General features: G+C 37.0%; 2 protein-coding genes across 3 annotated transcripts in view; one reads left to right on the top strand and one right to left on the bottom strand.

Annotated features, from left to right (window-relative positions):
- Positions 1-1223: 1223 nt before the first annotated feature.
- On the bottom strand, positions 1224-12909 carry LOC149842834 (zinc finger (MYND type) family protein / programmed cell death 2 C-terminal domain-containing protein). The gene is made up of 10 exons (XM_090001602.1): positions 12674-12909; positions 12351-12434; positions 12098-12231; positions 11900-11997; positions 9973-10061; positions 9758-9878; positions 9527-9681; positions 9376-9446; positions 1849-1963; positions 1224-1631 (listed from the first exon to the last, which is right to left on the bottom strand). The coding sequence occupies exons 1-10, from the start codon at positions 12905-12907 to the stop codon at positions 1473-1475; spliced, it is 1260 nt and encodes a 419-aa protein (XP_089857728.1). The 5' UTR covers positions 12908-12909; the 3' UTR covers positions 1224-1472.
- A 3258-nt stretch (positions 12910-16167) lies between these two features.
- The window catches only part of LOC149842833 (uncharacterized), a 47026-nt gene continuing 40407 nt past the window's right edge, over positions 16168-22786 (top strand). For both annotated transcript variants that reach the window (XR_016431092.1, XM_090001603.1), the window contains exons 1-4: positions 16168-16374; positions 16555-16648; positions 17169-17318; positions 17417-17535. Coding sequence is in view for 1 of the 2 variants with exons in the window: in XM_090001603.1 (XP_089857729.1) it covers positions 16373-16374; positions 16555-16648; positions 17169-17318; positions 17417-17535 (365 nt within the window). In the remaining variant the exon portion in view is untranslated. The remainder of the gene's footprint in view (positions 16375-16554; positions 16649-17168; positions 17319-17416; positions 17536-22786) is intronic.

The following is a 22786-nucleotide window of genomic DNA, read 5'->3' as shown; positions in this document are numbered from 1 at the left end:
ACGGGATTCAGTATCTACTCGAAAGTTTGATTTTTTTTAAATGGGACACGAGGACACAATTTTTAAATTTGTTAATCAATAAAAAACACTATTTTTTGAATATTTTAGTATTGAAAATAAAATTTTTATTGAAATAAATTAATATAACAAAATATCGTTTTAAAATATTAAAATAATGGCATACATGTCAGTGTTAGAGTTGGGGTGTTCGAGCATGTCGACAAGTGTCACCAGGGACACGCAGCCAAATTGGCGTATCCCTGTGCCATTGCTAAAAAAGACCAAACAATAATCAATTTATTTTGAAATTTACAAAAATTAAACACACCAAGTATGTATACTTATGTTTAATATATATATATATATAGGGGTTTCATCGAACAATAAAAGCATCTGACAACGCTTAGACTTGTTTGCGTCGCTGATTGTGTGTGTGCCATCAGCTGTGCAAAATTTTTTGCTAGTCTTTAACGGACACTAAAGGCTTTTTGAGCACAAAAAAAAATGTGCTGCTGATAGCCAGCGTGATCAATGACGCAAACAAGTCCGACTTTCTGTCAAACTTCCTGGGTGTTCAACTATATATATATATATATATATATATATATATATATATATATATATATGTGTGTGTGTGTGAGAGAGAGAGAGAGATTCCCCTTTCCACCCATGGAGCTTTTGTGCGACCCCCGGTTCTACGGCATGAAACAAATACAACCTTAGACAATTACTTCAAATAATAAAAAAGCACGTATTATATACGAACTCATGGATGTATTTGCAAATCTTTTATTTTGATTAATAATGTATTAAAAAAAGAAACTTGTATTATCCACAAAAAGATATTGTTTTACGTTTTCTTTGTTCAAGATTTAACTTTGCACGATAAAGTGATTAAATAAAAGAATGATCATACATTTGTTTTTTTTTTCCTTTTTGTATCTACTTACAAAAATGCTAAAAGAGTTTCATCTGACAAAGATTTAAGTAGATTCATGACCAGCTTACCTAGATTGATAGATAAATAGGCATCATCTTTATAATGTTCAAATAGGATAGCTGGCCCAGGTAGGATTGCACTATCGGATCTTGGGCTCGAATCCCACAGATGGCACAAGTCACAAATATTTCTCAAGATCTAGCGATATGGTGCCCCTTGCCGCAAGGTTGAAGCTGGGTCTACTCCTAGGCGGTCAGGGATAGACTCACAAAGTCACAATATTTCCTAAGTGGCAGGCTTACCTGAATCAATTGAACTAATATGGACTAATTTCAACTTTATAGATCTTACAAATTGCACAAATACGACGAACGGCCAACCATAGCTAAAAAGAGAACATGAATACCATGGTCAACCAATACTCCATATCAATGTGATATTCTCTGAGCCACTTTGATTTTCCTAATATTATTTTCTATCAAAACTGATGATCCCCCAACTCACCCAGACATTGTAAAGGACATTGATGAACCTAGATTGATGAAGAACAAAGCTGAACCCAAGCGAACTCCTCACTGTAGCTGGTGTTTGCTTCACAGGAAGCAGCACAGGCGTATAGGGCTATTGTCGCCCAATCAAGAGAATCTGCCTCATTGTTTATGTGGAAATAGTAAAGCAGCTGCGGCAGAACCTGTGGAAAGAAAAGAAACCTAAGATAAGATTGCAGTTTTCAGGATTAGTTGGCTGTTGGGCAACAATGCAAGGTTGAAGACTAATGCATGCAATTGTGTAAATAGGGTCCATCATGAAGCATGCATGTGAAAACATAGTTCATGTTTAAGTATTTCTAAGCAGAATTGCAGGTTTACAAAACATATTCATTGGAAAAACCAAAACATGTGCCTCACCTGGAACTCGAAACATCGAGGTCCATGACAGAAGCTGCAATTGGGAATATCAGCTTCAGATGGACGTCCGCTAAACCCGGGCCAAAGAGGTGCAGCTCTAATGTCCCTACAGTACCTGACATAAATAAGTAGCCATGGTTAATGCCATAGATGGTGATTATGAATCACACGATCACATCATAATAGAAAATCCAGACAAGTTTGAAGGATGACATAGATTATGTCAATCACTTATGAGAATTCAATTCATGAAAGCAGAACATATTCAGGGCTCTAATTTTTTATTCATTTGCATATGAATAGCACTTTGTAAGCAGGAACGAAGGCATGCCTGTGACGTTATGGCAAGGAAGATGAAAATGGTACACTGAAATGTGGTTGACAAGCTATCCAGAATCCAGTGCGGAAATTAATGGATTTATGGATTGACATAACTAAGCACCATCCTGAAAATGTTGTAAAAATTACACAGCAAAGCATGCATGTATGAATGTGATGTGATGGAAATGATGATACAAGAACACTCAAAAAGCATGTAACATGGACTCTTCTAACTTGGACATGGCTTTCTTTGTGTCAGGTGAAGTCAACTACAGTCATGTTCATTTCTATCCAAAAGTGGATTCAGTTAACCCTAGACAAGTCCAGTTATATATATATGAAAAAATATTGGCTACTAATGAAGTTAAGGAACTAATGAGCTATGATCATACATATTTTACGCATATTTTTATATATTCTTATGCATAATCTTGTGCATATTTAATGTCTAAATGCCCATGTTTAGTTGTTTTATGTGTATTTTTTGGTAGGGAAGCCTTCGTTCGAATTTTGCGAGAACCGGAGCTAAAACGAGCAATTTGGAGCAGTTTGAAGGTATTCGGATCAAATCTCGAGGTAAGTACCAATCCAAATCCATAATTCGATCAATTCTTTAGAAGGCCTAAAATACTTAAATATCCCTAGTGGGACAACTCCACCTGTGTATAACTGTTTAGTTATACACTGTCGGTCCCAAGCCCGGATAAAGGAGGAGGGTTGCGGCAGGCCAGTGACAGCCAACATAAAAACTTAGTCATACCTTATGAATATGAATCAATATGAGAATTTCGTTGGGGCGCTCCCTACTAATCGACACGTTGTACTCTATAGGCCCGGAGGCAGTGATAAATGGGCAAGGGTTGCTAGGTTGTCGACCGGAAGCGACGTGTCACACCGACGCCCGGGTGTGGTGTCAAATAGGCAAGGGTTCTCTCACTTTGTTGGACGGGTGGGGGTAAAGAAGTTAGTCCAAGACTATAAAATTAGGTTAGCCACTTGGAACATAGGGTCTTTAACTGGTAAGTTGGTAGAGTTAGTAAATGTTATGTGTAGGAGAAAGATTGATATTTTATGTCTACAAGAGACCAAATGGGTAGGTGAGAAAGCAAAAGTGATAGAACCTTGAGGATATAAGATTTGGTATACAGGAATAAATAGGAATAGAAATGGAGTAGGGATTGTTATGAGTCGTGAGTTTATAGATAATGTAGTTGAGGTCCGTAGGAAGGGTGATAGGATTTTACTTATTAAATTAGTATTAGGTACGAATATTATTAATATTATTAGTATTTATGCACCTCAAGTAGGTTTAGATGATTCCATTAAGCGTCAATTTTGAGAAGATTTAGATGGAGTAGTACAAGAGATATCTTATGGAGAAAAGCTTTTCATCGGCGGTGACCTTAATGGACATGTAGGCATTAGTAGGGATGGATTTGCGAGTACCCATGGAGGCTATGGTATAGGAGAAAGGATTTTAGATTTTGGTTTGTCCTATGAGTACCCAGGGAGTACCCATGGAGGCTTAGGAAGAGGGAGTCTCACCTAATAACATTTAAAAGTGGGGTTAATACGAGTCAGATAGATTTTTCCTACTTAGAAAGAGAGATAGGGGTTGTTGCATCGATTGTAAGGTTATACCGGGAGAAAGTGTAGCTACACAACATAGAGTCTTAATTTTAGATTTTAGAATTAGACAATGCAGCAAAAGGGATAGACATAGGATAAATCCTAGAATTAAGTGGTGGGCACTGAAAGGAGCTAAACAAGGTATGTTTGTAGAGCAGGTAGTTAAGAAAACTGATTGGTGTCTTGAAGAGGATTCAGAATCAATGTGGAATAAGATAGCGGATGACATGAGAAAGATGGCTAAGGAAGCATTGGGTGAGTCTAAAGGCGGTGCATCGCTAGGTAAGGATACACCATGGTGGAACGAGGATGTCAAATTAGCTATTAAGGTTAAAAGAGAGTGTTATAGAAATCTAAGAGTCGTGATAATGAGAATTTGGAGAAGTATATGATAGCAAAGAAGGAAGCTAAAAAAGTAATTCGAAACGCGAGTGATAAGGTATATAAGGCGGTTTATGACAAGTTGGATACCAAAGAGAGCGATAATGATATTTATAGGCTTGCAAAGATGAGAGATAGGAAATCGAGGGATCTGAGTATGGTTAGATGTATCAAAGATGAAACACAAAGAGTTTTAGTCAAAGATGAGAAGATTAAGGAGAGATGGAAAGATTATTTTAATAAGCTATTTAATGGAAGTTATGCTCAGGATCTTGGAGACTTCTCAATTCCTTTTCATGAGATGAATCGTGACTTCATGCGCAAGATTCAAAAGAAAGAAATTGCAGAAGCTTTAAAGAAAATGAAATCAAGAAGGGCAGTTGGCCCAGATGGTATACCTATCGAGGCTTGGAAATGCTTGGGAGAGAAATGTTTAGAATGGTTGACAAATCTTTTTAACAAGATTTGGCGAACAAATAAGATGCCTAATGAGTGGAAGAAGAGTACTTTGGTGCCTCTATATAAGAATAAGGGTGATATACAAGATTGCACAAACTATAGTGGTATAAAACTCATGAGTCATACTATGAAACTTTGGGAGAGGGTGATTGAGTCTAGGTTGAGGAAGGTTGTCATGATATCGGAGAATCAATTTGGTTTTATGTCTGGAAGATCAACTATGGAAGCTATACATCTTAGACAACTTATTGAGAGATATAGAGAGAGAAACAAAGATTTGCATATGGTTTTTATTGATTTGGAGAAGGCATACGATAGAGTACCTAGGGACGTTCTTTGGTGGACAATGATGAAGAAAGGTGTTTCTCTCAAGTATATTAGTATAATTAAAGATATGTATGAAGGAGTAGTAACCAATGTCCGCACTTGTGGAGGGGTGACAACTAATTTTCCTATAACGGTTGGGTTACAACAAGGATCTGCTTTAAGCTCTTTCCTATTTGCTATAGTGATGGATGAGCTTACGAGATCAATTCAAGAAAATGTGTCGTGGTGTATGTTGTTTGCTGATAATATTGTTTTGATTGATGAGTCTAGAGTTGAGGTTAATGCTAAGTTAGAATTATGGAGACAGACATTATAAGGAAGAGGTTTTAAGCTGAGTAAGAGTAAGACAAAATATATGGAATGTCGGTTTAGTAAGCAACGAAGTAGTGATGGGAGTGTAGTGAAGCTTGGTGAGCGAGAAATACTGGTGGATGATTGTTTCAAATATTTGGGATCTATCATTCAAAAGTATGGAGAAATTGATGGAGATGTAAATCATAGGATAAAGGTTGGGTGGATGAAATGGAAGAGTGCAACTGGAGTGTTGTGTGATCGTAGAATGCCATTGCGGTTGAAGGAAAAGTTTTATAGGACGACTATTAGGCCTGCTTTATTATATGGTACGGAATGTTGGGCTGCCAAGAGACATCATATTCAAAAAATGAGTGTAGTTGAGATGCGTATGCTTAGATGGATGTGTGAAAATACAATAAAAGATAAGATTCAGAATGAGGAGATACGTAAGAAGGATGTGTGAAAATACAATAAAAGATAAGATTCAGAACGAGGAGATACGTAAGAAGGTAGGCGTTGCACTCATTGAAAATAAGATTAGAGAGAATCGTTTACGGTGGTTTGGACATATTCGACGAAGGCCTAATGATGCTCCAGTTAGAAGGATGGAGAAATGGGAAAATATATTAGTTAAAAGAGGTCGGGGTAGGCCTAGGAAGACATAGAATGATTGGAGGAGAAGGATTCATGTGGAAGACCTAGAATGATTTTCTTTTTTGGTTCATATCGCCGACCCCAATTGTTTTGGGAAGAAGGCGTAGTTGTTGTTGTTTGTTGTTGTATCCCTAGTGGGACATCAACCACTTTTTAGAATTAGTGAAAAATTTAACGTTGTTTTAGAAAATAGTTGTTAAATTGAGGTGTTTTTGTAAATTTTGAAAAACAAGCCTCTTTAATAATTTTACAAAACCTCTCATCTAACCCTAGAATAACATATTTAAGCATTAGTAGGGCGTGTGAGAGCCTGTCTTTTACCTCATTGGAATTACCGGCCCCTCTTTCTTCCTCTTCCCTCTTCTTACCCAAGGTCCTACCTCGATCGTGGTGCCATCGAAGCCTCTTTTCAGTTTTTATGCTGCCATGATACTGACCGAACCCTTCTTTCTCCCTAACCAACATCCTCTTTTCTCCTGCACACTTCTCCCACATCGGTTGCTCGACAAAGATTGCTACACGCAAGCGAGAGAATAGTGAACCTTGTGGAGTTCAACTCGGAAGGAAGGCAGCCATGTGCGTGAACAGGTATAGACCGTTGTCTTCTCCCCTAAGCTCCTTGGAGATGCCAAAAGGTACGCTCTTTCCTACCCTTTCTTTAGTTTAGGTGCATATCTACATATAGATTAGTGATTTATTTTTGCTTTTCTTCTTGCTGCATATAGATTAGGGATTCTTCCATTTATTTTAGCATTAAAAAATCAATTTTTATTTTTGTTAAAATCTGGTTTTGAAAACCGGCAGCTAGGGCAGCCAGTCGGCCCAACCCAAATTTGCCGGCTAGGGCTGATCAGTCACAAACGGTCGGCTAGACCTATTTGTGTTGATTTTTTTTATTAGTTTTAGGGGTCGATTGTTAACTTTATTAAGCTTTTATATTTAGGGTAGCGGTTTTGCAAAAGATTCACGTGAGTTTAAGGATAAAAATCTGGTTTGGCGCAGATCCTATAAAATTGAGTTTCACGTGTTTCCCGAAAACGTGTTTCACGTGTTTTATAAAATCAGTTTTTCAGCAAAACTGTGTCCTAATCGTGTCCGTGTCCTAGTTGTGTCCTAGTGAGAGTTATTTCTTTTCTTAAATTTAGTTGTAGCAATCCATTATAATTAGGTTTATTTCAAGTATTTGTTTCACTTGGACTAACCGTAGCTAGGGTAGATATACTAGCTTGTCTTCATGTTTTTTTTTTTTGTGTTTTGTGTTTTGCAAGTAGTATCGTGGGCTGATTGAGTTTAGGTCCTACAAGTGGGCTGCAGTGGACATACCAAGGCACGCCCGTACAAATGAGGACAACGGGAGCGAGTTCACGAGCAAACAAAGACTTGCTATTTGTTTAATTTCTTTATTATTAGGGCATTAGGCCAATTATTTATTCTGGGTTGTAATAATTTTTATTTTCGCTTGAACATTTATAATAAGTTTAATCGCGAATTTGTTTATTCCCAAGGTAATAAAGAAAGTGTTTGTGTGAAGTACAAGACTTTGACCCGTTTCCCTATGTTCGACACAGACTTCACCACTAGTGTGAACCGGTTATTTATAATTTGATGCACGGTTTACACTGATAATTTTTTATTAAAAATATCTTTTAAAAATATTGTTGAGAAAAGTTGCATCAAGCTAGAAATCATAGGTGCAAGTTGTATCGACTCAATCTAACCACATAGATGTGTTCAACATTGTTTGTTTGCTAGGGATCAAGGCTTGGATCATGCTTTTCTGATGTAAAAATGTGATATTTTGAGTTATGAAATTTTGACACATTATGGACCGTTGATTTTTAGCCCCCTATAAAAACCTAATTACTTGTCATAATCACGTGATTCAAAACAAGTTTCCAACTAAACAAACCATCTAGATCACACCTGTAACATTTGATCTACAAAAAATTGAAATTTTTTGAAGAAAAAAGTGATTTCTACTCATTAGTTCCTTTCCTTCATTAGTAACCAATATTTACCCTATACACACACACACACACACACCACCATTCAAGTTTTTTGAAATTATCATGTTGCACCCTCCACACCCATATACACGTCTGCACCTCTGCATCTATGTGAAATTAACCTGCTATCCCCCCACCCCCCATTATTTGGATGGACACAACAGTACTTGAAAACCTCTTTTTGCCAGACTGCATATATCATAATTCAAGGCTGAATCTGTCAGGATTCATCCAGGTTATACAAGATGTCCACCCATGCCTACTGGCCTCTAGGTGAGAACCAAGAAAAGTAGCAGTATAGTATCCAATATCTTTGGAAGCATGTGTTTCATAACTTAAGTAAAAGGAGGGAAAACTAAATTTAAGCCCATGAATAATGAAGCCCGTGAATATAAGGAAGGCACTGCTAACATTTAATTGCTGGGCACCATATCACCACTCAGGACCACAGAATTTGATCACAAGTTGTGGTTGAAAGAAGCCACCCACCATTGTCAGGGCTTAACAGATATATCATGCATGACAATGAACAACATTCAGATATTTCTAAACAAGAACTTGAGAAGACTAGCATGGCTGATTGGCTTCGATGTGCAAGAAGTACTTCCAATGTAGCTAGATGGTAGTGGCAGCCCTCAAGGCAGATAATTTGGAGGAGAGAGAATATATTCAAGGATAATGCATGGTGTCACTGTTCAATATATTATGGACAAGCTCATAGCAAGCAGACTTGCACAGCGAAGAAAATCTTGGAGTATGGACATATTGTGGACCAATGATTTACATGATTTACAGGACAATGAGATTTGTGGTTAGCTCATTGTCCAGCTATGTCACCTGGGTACGGGTACGGAGGGTATGACACGGCAATTCCAAAAAACGTGGGTATGGGGACACGGCTATATTTATATATGTGTATATATATATATATATTAAATATCATGTAAATACATAATAAATTCAAAATAATATATTATATACTGAAAATATATACATTATATAATAAAAATGTACTGAAAATATAATATAGGACATGGAAAATGACGTGTCCCTAAAGTGGCGTGTCCTGGTAACATAGCTGTCCAGATATTTCAGTTGTCCTCATTAAACATGGGCGGTCATTCCCAATCTCACTTTTCATGCAGACTTTATTTTTCTTTTTGCTAGTCAACATAGAGTCTTGCTTTGTTGCCCTTTTGTTTTAATTTATTTCTTACAAATAGACTGGTGTATTTGATTGCTTAGATCTCAGATGTTAATATGAGATCCGAGGATAAGAGATATTATCTCAATCCATGCATAAATCAATACACAAATTTGAGATCCGAGGACTCAAACACCCCCTTACATAGAACTCATCAGATCATGAATTAGAAAGTCTTGATAAACCCTGGTCATTTACAATAATAACAGTAATAACAGTAGCAACAGTGAGACAGAGAGAGCAAAAGCCAACCTTAGCACCTGGTCAGGGGCCTTTGCAATGCGCTCTTGAAAAGATGCCCAACTTTTTCTTTCTTCACCCCCCTACATACAAAGGTTAACATGTAATCAGAAGTAATAACAACGTATAGGCAAGGGATAGGATCCCATTCACGGGGCTATACCTCAAACTTGTCCAGCAACGATTTAAGAGCTTCAGTTGTATTCACTGTAGAAACTAATGATGATTCATATTTTTCCTTTTCTGCATCTATTTCATTGTATGCACATTCATCATCACAGGCAATTTCGTACTCTCTCCATAGGGAGGCACTAGCAGCTGAACCCAAAAAAAATTCATGGTCTCAAGAGACTTCCTCAGACCTTATCTAATCAACCAAACTCAACAAACTTGCCTTTGTTAGTATTTTGCAGACCATTTTTGGTCTTTAGGATGTCAGGAACATGAGCGAAAGCTTCTGAGGCAATGGTTATCTGATTGCATTCACTTTTGTGCCCTGCACGCCAATGCATAACCTGCAGGAGAAAGAGGAACTAGATTTTGTATTGAGGCTTCACCAGGGATAAGGAACATATGGGAAAACGACCACAGAAAAAGAATCATAATGACCTGATGTTTTTGAGAGCAATAGCGTGCTTTTCTGCAAGAACCACAAACCTTTTCCCCTTTCCATGTTCCACACCAACAACAAAGTGCAGCTGAAAAAAATTTATCAAGAAAAAACGTTATCATTTAGAATCAGAATCCAGGAGGAAAGGATAAAAGTTCCAATCCCAGGATAGATAGGGGTCTCATGCATGAATTGTCTTCTACTAACCTAGCAAGACACCTTCTCTGCTTAAAAACTACGGATTGGTTTGGAAGCAAGAAAAAGTCTCATAGGAAAGGAAAAATTTGCCTATGAGAATTTTGATATGATAATTTTTCTAAATGAAGAATTTTGCTTGTTTGTGTAGCATGAGAAAAACATAATGGAAAATTGTGAGAAAAATGTGAGAGAGACCCAAAAATGATGGTGGGTGGGAGGAAGATGAAGAAGAAGCTCTTCTTGTGGCTGTCCATGGAATAAGATGTGTTGTGGGTGAATAGTTGCCTTAACGCAAAAAAAAAATGATAGAAAAAAATTACTCCACCCCTCTAGGTTGAAGAAATTTTCCTATAAAAAATCAGACTTTTTAGAAAAACTTTTCTTTCAAAATTTATCTCTAGTTTGGATCAGATGGAAAAATTATAATTTTTTATTTCTTACTTCCACTTTTCTTACTATTTTCCCACTTCCAAACATGCCCTGCGTAACCTATGATCCTAGGCCACCTAAAAGCATCACAAACATACCAAGGAGAAGCACTGAAAACAAGATTTCCAACACCAACAAGGCACTCTTGTTTCAAACGATAAATTCAAAATGCAAAACATAAAATGGGAGAAATTTCTAATGCTGAGAAGTCGGAATTTTTCTATACATAACAGACAGAAAAGTTTGCATATCAATTAAGAAAATACACTCTGTTGACAAGTGACAACCCAAAGCCAGCAAATATATATATAGTAACTCGTATCTTCAAACACATTAAGTGTTTGAAGATAGTTTGGATGAAGCATCGCTGTTGATCGCATGCGATGAAACGGCAATGCTGCATCATTTTCTTTTGCGTTCAGGAGATTTAGCGGGCGGTCTTTACCACCACTAAATCTTTGGGAGGAAAACAGGGATTTAGTACCGCTAAATCATCTTTTTTCAAGAAAAAAGGAACGCACAGCATTACACCGTGCATTCGAATGAGTTTGAAGGAAAACCTGTTCGAAGATATGCGTTTTCCTATATATATATATATATATATATATATATATATATATATATATATATATATATATCCATCCATCTCCAATTAGCTATCTTTTCAAAAATAATTAAAAACCAAGCATTTCACAATTGAGCACGCTGAGCACCTCCAAAAGGCAGGATGTCACCATTACAAATATGTAAGAAGCATCCATCCCTTTTATGTAATAATAAGTGCAGGCCACGTCCACTAATAACAACGATAAAGGCAAGAGATGAATGCTTTATGCAGGACCCAACAAATATCATGTAAAAGATTACAGAACTCCTATCCCAACTTCTACGCCATTGTTACCTTCAAAGACAGGCAATCAACTTCGCGTTTTCAGGAGAATTTAGTGAGCTATGGTCTGGCACTGGAAATAAATATCTACATGTCATTACAATAGTTAATAAACTATTTGACATTGAAGCCATAATTTTACAAAGAACTTCAATGTTCCAAATTCTTCAAGTTGGTATAATTGGGATTGATACAATTGATACATTGGTGTTCCACCATAAAAGAAGCACTAAATAAAGTAATCATGTCTCCCTCGCTCCCTGGCTATCTAGCTAAAGCCATTCAATCAAATCTAATAAAGATGATAAAGTAACGTGAAAATAATGGACGCATTCGATCCCAACTGATGCATAATTATCATTCAATCAATTTCAATACCAATGAACAAATTAAATGACTATAACCTGTACCTCCAGTTCCAAGCGGTGCATCATTACTATCGTATCTTGGTGGCTCGCTGGAGTAGAAAAGGTTCTCCCGAGGCAGCTGGCATCGGAAAACCTTCACACTTCGAAACCGTCCAATCGTTAAAATTGAGAGACCACGCGATTCTAATACCAAAACCAGCAAACATGTTAACACAATAAAAAAAAGAAAATCAATAACACCTTCGAGATTGCATTCCCGCATCGCCTCTTCGTTGCTCAATCTGATCTTTCCTGAGACACTCCATGGAAGGGCACATGAAGACAAACAAAGTCCGATGGAAAGTTGATTCCTTCTCCGTAATCGGAGCATAAACCTGCACAAACCGCCCAAAATCCACATCTACGCCCTTAAATTCTGACCAAGGTTAAATTATCGATAGATCTCAAAATCAAAACCAGTAAAATTTGATACGAAATCCTAAGAATCGACTACCTGAATTAAAAACTGAAGCGGCAGCCCGCAGATGCCGCAAACCCAAGAGTCTCCGCACGGCAGATTGATCGGATCCAACCACGCCTACGATAGATCACAAGAAGAAACAAAATCCAAAACTTTTCCTTCCATGATCAGAAAAACGAAGAGAGAATGGAAAAAACCAATCTTATACGTAAGGGTGTGTTTGGATTCAGGAAATTCAGTGGAATTGGAATCCAGTTCTGCTAAATTTGTCTTTGTGGTTGAAAGTGACCAAGTATAAGTTGATTTAAATTCCACCAATTCCTCGAATCCAAACACAGCTTAACGGGAAGACTTACAGGGGCGCCTCCGGACTTGCTAGGGAAGAAATGGCGGAGAAGAAACTTCGGATCCTTCGGATTCTCCACAAAACCAAGGGTTACTGGAAGATCTTCTCCTCCCTCTTCTTCTTCGTCGTCGTAATCTTCTTCAAATTCTTTGTTTTCCCTTTCTCCAATCTCTTCGTTCTCCTCTTCCAGGTGCAGAGAAGTGAGAGAGACGTCTAATAGGGATATTTTCTCGTCGATCTCCATTATTTCCGGCATTTTCAGGCGATTTTTAGGGTTTTGCTATCGCAGTGAGGGTAGGGTTTTGGGAGTGAAGAGGATGGCTGTTATAGATGGATGAAATGGTGGTACAGGGTTGAATGTAAAAGTCAAGCCCGTGTGCTCGTGATGACAACTGTACAACTGGTTTTAGAGCGGGCTGAAGATCGGGGCGGGTTCGCGTCCAAGTTTCAACTCAAGAGGCACAAATGGAAAGGATAACATTTGCTACCATACCTGGATCCTATAAGGATTACATCAACCACCCAGAACATACTCAAAAAATAATATTTTTTTAACATTTTACCTTGAAAATTTGTGGATCTTAATCAGAACTTAGGTCGGGCCTGGGTTTGGTATGGATTTTCACAAACCATACCCAGCTCCATATATTAATTGGATCCTTTGGGTCCCACCTACATAACTACATTCTAATAGGCCCTTCTTATTTATCACACCCCATAGGGTTTGGGATGGGTTGGGTCCGGGTCAAACCCCCATTGACACCCCTATTTGGATCATAATTTGTTGTGTAAAAATATATGTTTTTCGAGGTTGACAATTTGATATATTATTGGCCGTTGATTTTTTAACCTTTGTAAACTTTGGCATATATATATATATATATATATATTAAAAAACCTGATCCAAACGTTATTATTTTCTTATGTAGATCACATTTAGAATGTTAGATATACATAAAAATTAAAAATAAAAAGTTAAAAGTATTAAAAAAATTCAATAAAGACTAAGGAGTGCCTAACGAGGGTAGGGATGTCAACGGATTGGATCTGGTTCTAACCCAGGCGAATCTTTGAGGTGCTGCTACTGCGTCCGGACCCAAGTCCAATGAATTCTAACTCAAGAAACAACATACTTGGGTGATTACATGAACCTGACCTATTCCATACTTGGTAAAATAATAAATTTTTTACTTTTTTTTATATTGAAAAAATCATGGATGTTAATGGAAACTCAGGTCGAATGTGGGTCTAGTATAAAAATTTACAACCCATGCCTGACTTAATATACTAGTTATTCTGGGCGAAGCCAAGAATCTAAACTAGGGTAGAAACAAACATACAATAAAAAGAACAGGTGGAAGAAAGTTGAGTATGTTGTTACATCATACATTGTCTGCACTATGATATCCATATGCACCTTAAATTTTACCTATTGCATGGATACCAATTTACATAAATAAAGTGAATGATCACATAAGAATACTTCTTAAATTATAAACTTTCAAAAAAAAAATCTATCTCTATTATTTCTCTCTATCAGTTGGTCAATAATGAAAAAGGAGGCAAAACTCACACTGCTAGTGGAAATATTCCTTGCTCATATGCAGTAGAAACAAGAAAGTTTTTTTTCACAAGAGACACATCCTAAAATCCATTCTTCACAGGGCTCTTCAACTAGGTGCCGCACCTGCACCCGATGGGGTCAACCTGACCTTGGGTGCTGTCAATGCACCCAGGGTCATTTATGTCCAACTTTTGGACTTTATATATATATATATATATATATATATATATATATATATATATATATATAATTTTTTATATTTATGTAGTCTATTAGTGATTCTATTAATGGGCTTTCAATATATAATAATCGCATGTAGTTTATTGCACTAATAGACCACAATACTTGGCTATTTGTCATCTAGTGCTGAGATTAGTAAATTGTCAACTTAGTTGAGATTTCTAACTGAGTTCAAAGGTCCTTCTCGCAAAGTTTCCATATGCTGTCTTACTCTTTATGCTTTATGCGGCTTAATGCTCCAAAAAGGCATTCAAATAGGGATGGCAGTGGACCGGGGGAAAGCGGGGGCCGTCTCGCCCCGTTTGGACCGGGGATGAGCGGTATGAAACGGGGATGGAGGAGGGGACGAAGGTTAAAATCCATCCCCGTCCGGGGGTGGAGGCGGGGATGGACGTGCACTTTTCCCCGCCCCGCCTCATCCCCGTTTCCGGGGATGGAGGACATGAAACAGGGATGAAGGCGGGGGTGGAGGATAAAATCCATCCCTGCCTGGGAGGCGGGGCGGGGGTGGAGGATAAAATCTTGAGGCGGGGCGGGGGTGGAGACCTTGTCCCCCGCCCCGCCCCGCCCCGCCCCGCCCCACTGCCATCCCTACATTCAACATAAGGCAGCTTGACACTCAACAAGCTGAGTCTCCATTAAACTTAACCATGGCATATAGCTATCCCATCTTAAGTGAGAATGACATTCTCTTCTCTCCAACAATTAAGAAACTAACTACAATCATGATCAAATAGCAGGCTAAGTGGTGAAAATCAATTAACCACACAAAAAAAAAGAACAAAAAAATAAAAGGAAAACCCCAAACTGTTCTCTTTAGTATCAGTTAATAAAGAACAGACTTCCCTCCAACAGTAAGCATAGACCCAACCCTATCATCACCCCCATAAACACCTAACACAACAATATACAAGCAGTAATTAACAACACCCACAACCCAAAATCCGATTAAACAAAAAAAAAACATGAATTATATTCATGGAAGGCACAAAAAATTCTTTCTCAATGATCTTGAGAACAACTCTATTTGAGAAAAAAAAACACATCATAAACAAATGACTAAGATTCAACATCTTAGAGAGAGAGAGTCGGGATGGCCCATGCTTAAAAGGGTCGGGTCCGGGTGGTGCCCACCCTGACCCAACCTTTCACAGGGTCAAGTGGGCACTGCCACCCTCACCTCACGTTTTAAAGGGTTAGGGTGGGCACTTCCCACCTTGAACCATTGGAAAAAATTTAACCCTAACGTGGCTCCGCCTCTACTAGTCAGACTTGATGAGGGTTCAATCTGGATTCCAATAGAACCTTCTTATTTATCATCAAACCCTGACCCTATAGAGTTTAGTATGGGTCGTGTTGGAGTCAAATCTAACCCATTGACACCTAAAGTATTACCTCCAAACGAAGCATTCTTTAGACTTGTTTGTTTGTTTCCTTAAAAAAAAAACAGAAAACTTGTTGGGTGGGATTTGGTCTCTCATTTCGTCAGACCCAACATCACGTAAACCCGAATCCGTTTACATCGAGCAGGCTGGAGGGCGAGCCTTACGGATCGGATATTCGGCACGATGATAGCCGCGGACCCGGAATTCTAATTTCCATTCCCTTGTCTTGAAATCACTTACGGGGATGGCGCCGCCGGGACGCGCGTAAAAAGCACTAAGGCTTCGCATTTGAAAGGGAGTGGGCGAAGAGCGAGAACGGCGGTCCGTCGGAGAACCGGAAAGCGTCAGAGAGAGAGATTAGGGTTTCTGCGAATCTAGGGTTTTACAGACCGTCGGCACTCACGAAGGGGAGACAGGGAGATAGAGAGAGAGAGAGAGAGCGCGAGAGAAGGAGTGCAGAACGCGAGGATCGCTTCTGGCCGGAGAATAGAGACTCCGGCGCGATCCGCCGCGTCTCAAAATGTAAGCGACGATCGATGTCTTCTCCTGCTCTTTCAGAAAACCCTAGGCGGCGCTCATCTGTCTCTAGCTCTGAGATTCCTTTTCCGTAGTTCATTGCTGAGTTTCTGTTTTTTTCTTGTCTATGGCGGTTCTGGGCTGTTTGTGCGTGTTTAAGTAGTTACGGGATTAATCTTTGTGCAGGGCGATGAGTTCTTTCAAGATGAAGGATCTACTGACGTCGTTCAGCACTTCTGCCGAATTCCTCGCCATTTCTTCCGGAGACGGGAGGATTAAGGTGAAGGATTGATTCTGTTCCTCATTCGTGTCTGTGAGCGATCGTTGGTTTGTTCGTTTCTGGAGTAACTTTGCTTTAGGTTTAATTCGAATTGATGCTTATTTGTCCTTGATACGGAATTGATAGCTTTTATTAATGCATTTTTCTTCTCTAGAGAGGGATTTCTATTGTTGATCGTTTGCTTGAATTTGGTTCGGCCTCATTTTCGCTTCTTGCTATTCTTAAAGTTTGAACAAACATTTTATTTCCCTAGAAATAACAGACGAGGAAGATAGGTTCCAAAAAATTAGTTTATATGGACAGGCCAACTACAAATGGTGGATAAGTGATTAGGATCTTGATCATCAACTTATTGTAATATAAAGAAGTAAAAAGTGGAATATAGTAACACCAGAGAGGGCAGATCAAATATTTAAAAATAATGGCAAACCTTAGCCATTGATGCTACTTTACTATGACCCAGTTTTGGTGGTGATCATTATTGAATGAAATTGACCATTTTGAGTCTTTTATTGCACAGATATGGGACACACTGAAAGGTCAGATTCAGACTGAATTTTCTGACATAACATCAACAGGAGGTGATGACTCCAACTTCTACACTCAAACAGAAAAGGGTCATCTTTCTCTTGATTATAAGTGCATGAAGTGGGTTACCGTCCACAAAGAGGTATAATATACATTTATTAACTACGGCTCATTTTCTTGCCTTTTTGTTCTTCAGAGTGGCAGATTGACTGGGTAGTTTATTTTGTTTGTGATGTGCAGAAGAAAAAAAAGAAACACGCGACTTCATTGTTGGTGTTAGGGACAGGGAGTGGTGATGTTTTTGCCTTTGATGTGTCTGCTGGGCAGTTGAAGTGGAGAGTAAATGATTGCCATCCCGGGTTTGTTTTCTCACGTAATCTTATCGTGTCTGACATGAGCGAATTTGTGTGCAGACATGTGTAAGCTTACTTTACAAGAAGTTCACAGAGCACTTAGATATGCAATTTCGACACAAAAATAAATGATGTCCAAGAGCCATGGGTTCCTCATTGGAATCAACATTTCTAAGTGGCGTTCTTCAATGGCGACGTGTTAACGGTGAGGAAAAATTACAATGAGTAAGCTAAATAAATCCTGGGATAACTTTAAAATCAAGTTTTAAGAACCAGGCAAACATGTCAAATAGACATAGTAGGAACAAATGTCAGCTTAGATCTGTTTAAGAGTCAGTCTGTGTATGTGGCTACTGGCAGACTAACGCTTCAACCTTTCCAAATCGTCCAAAGCTCTTGAAACTCTAGTAAGTTTTCTTTGTGGCAACAAACTGATCACATAACGGAACTTAAATACTCTCATCTATTTGTTTCCTTTTAATGTCAAGAAATACTTACCAGATATCACTTGAATTGGGTGTCACATGCGTACCCTCATCAATTTTCCTGATTAGGAAGGACCTACGCTTGTTTCTAGCACCATTCACTTCCTTTATGTCACCTCAGTAATCTTATATTCATTTCAGGACTCTACATGTAACAACTTGTAAAACCCAAGTTTTTTCCTTGATAATTAAAATGAATAAATGATAAATTATTGGTGTATTCATGACTATAATCGTGAATTCTTGATTTTCTTGGAATTAGTGATTTTCTTGATACAACAACAAACAACAACAACAACAACTACGCCTTCATCCCAAAACAATTGGGGTCGGCGATTTAGATTAATTATGAACCTTTGTCTCAAGTTATGAACATTATTTTAAGAATAATTAAAAAAAACCAAAATATGTGGACTAAACAAGAAAGTAAATGATTTCAAACTATGAATTTTGTATTTGGATCTAATCTCATTGGATTAGACCAATAGTATCAGATGTCATTATTGCTTTGACAAAAATTTTGGTCAATCAGTGGCTCATCTATTAAATCGGAGTTGACCTTGACATTCCTCATTTCGAGGGCATCAAAATCGACTATTTACAAGCCCAAATTGGTATTGATTTGAGCGTTTTATTAGTGGCTGAAGTTCATGCCTAATTATAGGTAAAAAATTAACGCTTTTTTATATTGACTAAATTTTTTTGCCAATCCGTATGCGTACGGTTAAATCTAAGACCACCACGACGATTTACATTTTAAGGGTTATTAAATCAACTCTTTAAACATTTAATTCTGATGAGCCTTTGGGTCCGTAGGCATACCAGAAGGTTACCATGTTACTAGAGCCCAAGCCAAGGTTAAAAGTTCTTACTTTTCTTTTATAGCTTAAGTAATTTCAAAATTTAATTAATTAGGTTTCATAATTTATTAATAATTATTAACTTCTTATATTAGAGATGTAACTCTTGTCTAAGCCCATCTATAAATAGAGGCCCTCATGAGGAGAATTAATGAGGTTAGTTCTCTTTCTCTCTCCCACAAAAACTTTTTTTCTCTCTCTTCTCTTTTCCACGCCCCTTAGGGTTTTTCTTCTAATTTCTTAGGTTCAAGAAAGGCCTTCACGTGATTTTAGAGGGTGTATTAGATCCTTCTCTAGCTTGTAGAAGGTGCAGATTGGTCACATCATGCAAAAAGAACCGTCAGATCCTACGAAAAACGTTTTTATGACAAAAGGTAGGTGATTTGTGCTTTTTTTGCAAGAACAAAATTCTTGGCATGATTTCCAATGATTTTTCATGGGTTTAGACTATGATTAGACTCTCCTAATTGTGGGTTTGACTCAGATCTAAAGACTTATGGAAAAAGAATGTTTTCCTCAAAAGAAAACCCTCTTTGAAATCAGGTTTTTTCATAAAAAACTGGTTTCTTAGAAAAGAAATTTGTAAAATTTGTAAATACTTGAATTATGCTATGATTTTCTTGCAAGTATCAATTTGTATTGGTAGGATATGTTATTGCAGACCTTCTATAAAATTTTTGTGAATTTCTATGGTCGAAATCTTGAGATATTGCGATTTTAGAAATATCGGGCAGAAAAGAAATCGATAAATTTAAAAAAAATATGGAGTTTGTGGTTAGATTCATGCAATATTTGATGGTTTTTGATAGATTATGATTAGGTAGGTATTCTGTGATTTTTTGTAGATTTTTCTGAATTTTTATATTACATGTTTTAGTTAATTTATTATGTATTTTGTCGAAATTATTTTTGAGAAAATAAAGCATATGCGAGATAGGCATATTTTTTTTGCCAAAAGGCTGAGGAAAAATATAATTTATCTCAGATAGAATATGTCAGATTTACCTGTGTATTATATTAAGGTTTTTATTTTAAAATATGCAAGAAAAATCACGGGTGTACGGATTCAGGTGACTCGGTTTGGCCCGACCTGAATGTATAGACCTGGAATTACAGTTTCTCAGTCAGACATCCGACCAGTAAAACGTTCGTATCTCTCTCGTCTAGAGGAGTTTTGACGAACGGGTTGTTGCGTTGGAAAGCTAACAAAATTTCACATCTATTGTGAAATTTTGGGCTCTGTTCATGGACTGAGCACGATCATGTGACAGTCGGAAAAGAATATGACATGTCTATAGTAAAACGCTCATAACTCCCTCATATAGAGGATTTTTCACAAATGATTTGCGGCTACGGAAAGCTGATTTTTTTTACATACTATGAAAATATCAGCTCTGTTTGGCGAATGTAATTTTTTCTATGAACTCTGTAACAGTCGGATAAAGTTAAAGATTTTGCTAATCAAGATCGGTCTTTGAACCGAGGGTCAACATATGCATTGTTCGCATGTTTTTCATGCAAACATTTTCGTTTCAAACATCATGTATTATGTGGAGTTATGCATGCACGATGTTATGCAGAAATATGCCTAAGACATGAATTGCTAATAAATGGTTAGGCATGATGCCTAATAAAGCCTACACATTAAGATGAATGATCAAAAGATCCAAATCCAATTAATGCAAGTTTATGTTTACTTTTCGAATGTTATGTTGGTTGCATGTATGTTTATGTTATTATGATGATGATGATGATGATGATGATATGAATGTTTCAATGATATGAATTCTCAAATTCATGTTCTTTATTGTATAAATGCTAACTGAAGCATGAAAATGAATAAAATTTTCATCTATGCATCTTCCTAAGTTTATGTTACAAGTATGATTAAGTGAATATTTCAACGCTTTATAAGAATGCATCCATTGCGGGTAAAGTGACCAAAGGTTTTGATGTTGCATGAAAAATATGTATGAAATCAAGTAAACATGTGACATTAAAATCAAGATACTTGCTAAGAGAGTGGTAGGTGGTACAAAACTTCGTGGGTTAAGTATGTTTCAGGCACAAAAAGTTGTCCCTCCCCTCCCACGATTTTATGGAGAAACCTCTGCATTAGACTACAGTGCAAATGACAATGTACTCATGAGGAAAATCGGTGAATCGGATTAAAAGGTGTTGGGAATCTCTCTCATATTAACATCCCTCACTCTATCCTGATGAATAGGTCTGATTAGGCTAAAACCACCCCTATATGTAAAATACTGTCTGAGCCATGGTCTTGATATGAGAATCTAAGCCCATGTCGTATCAGCAGGGCTAAGAAGTGATAACTTAAGATATATGTGCATTAGTCAGGTATCACATGCATCATCTAAGAAAGAAAATTTAATTAAAGATAAGAATTTATGCACGCATTGAAGGGCTTCAACATATGATAAGTCATGCTTATTAACTGCTCATGCATTTTAACTTCGTGAAATGTATGAATTGATGCTCTCTTGTTTAATTTGGTTGATTGAATAAGTATGACTAGTTGTGTATTTGTTTCAGTTAATTCCAAATGCTAAACTATGAAATTTCTACTGAAATTCTTGCTTTGTATTTTTGCCTTACAAGTTTAGTATATCTCACTTTACTGAGACATGTTTTGTCTGACTCTATATGATTTAATATTTTTTAGGTATTGAGGAATAGCTTACCTGCGAAGGCGGGGGGTTGCGACGGGGACTGAGCTTACATTTTCTTTGCATTTACAAGATTTCTAGACTCTGATTTATTATTTGATTATTATGTCAGTGGATAAAAGTAATTAATATTTTTGAAAGATTGTGGACCTTGTTTCATTTTATGCATGGCGAGATCTATTTTTTTTAAGTTCCTACAATCATATGGTTATGCATGAATACGAAAAGAAGCACACTAACTTTTAGACTTGATGAGTTTTTCCACTGTTATATGTTAAAATATTTAAAGATATTTAAAAAAAAATCATAATTTTTGGGTTATAAAAATTGAGGTGTTACACAACCATACTAATGTGTTGATTGCAACCTGTGCATCTTCAACGTGCTTGTCCTTTTCAACTCACTTAGATCTGACATGTTTCTTCAATTATGATGGTGCGGGGGATTGTGATAGAAGTGGATGATCATAAAACCTATTGGGGAAAAGGTTTTTCCCGTCTCATAAGTTGTACTATCAATCATTTTCACCACTCTTTCAAATTTTATTTTAAGAAGACCAAGATGATTTGGCTACCTAATGAAGATGTCTTTCCCCTCTCCACACATTTTGTTTTATGTTGCGTTTTCCATTAAGTGTTTGACATCTTTGTTGACCATTTGTCATGGCCAAGTTGCCCAAGAACCTTGGTGCTTAAGCCTTTAAGATATTCTTATTTGTAAAGAGGATTTTGGACAATGAATGTTTTGAAGGATTTTGAGTTGTTTTTGTCTAACTATATGGTCATGCGGAGTTCCAAGCCCCTTTGCTACATGGTCAAGTTGTTGGAGATATGGATACAACCAAGGTTGTATGGTATCGTTACCCGTATCGGTCGGGAAAAAATTAGCTTGTATTGTATCATATCGTAAATTTTTAATAAAAAAATTCTAAAATTTTCAAAAAATTAAAAAAATAGCAAAAGTTATAAAAAAATTCATAACAGATAAAACAATGATGAATTGCACAAAATACAATCATAAAATCACATATGAAGCATTTATGTCTCTATTGTTAAATTGTATCAACTCATGTATATATATATATATATATATATATATATATATATATATATATATATATATATATATATATATATATATATATATAGCCCCATGGGCATTTTTGTCATTTCTCATTTTACGCATATTTATACTTGTGAATATGCATGTAACTTTTCTTCTTTTC

The sequence above is a fragment of the Nuphar pumila genome, chromosome 3 (assembly GCF_984573655.1).
Source record: "Nuphar pumila chromosome 3, dmNupPumi1.hap1.1, whole genome shotgun sequence".
Taxonomy (NCBI): domain Eukaryota; kingdom Viridiplantae; phylum Streptophyta; class Magnoliopsida; order Nymphaeales; family Nymphaeaceae; genus Nuphar; species Nuphar pumila.
This window is presented reverse-complemented; position numbering and strand designations above follow the sequence as displayed.

Excerpts from the sequence above, each read along its gene's own strand:
- LOC149842834 (XM_090001602.1), bottom strand. The coding sequence starts at position 12,907 with ATGGAGATCGACGAGAAAATATCCCTATTAGACGTCTCTCTCACTTCT. Across the intron at positions 10,062-11,899 it reads TGCACCGCTTGGAACTGGAG|CTGCACTTTGTTGTTGGTGT; the intron begins GTACAGGTTATA and ends AATTTTTTTCAG. Across the intron at positions 1,964-9,375 it reads GCCCCTGACCAGGTGCTAAG|GTACTGTAGGGACATTAGAG; the intron begins GTTGGCTTTTGC and ends TATTTATGTCAG.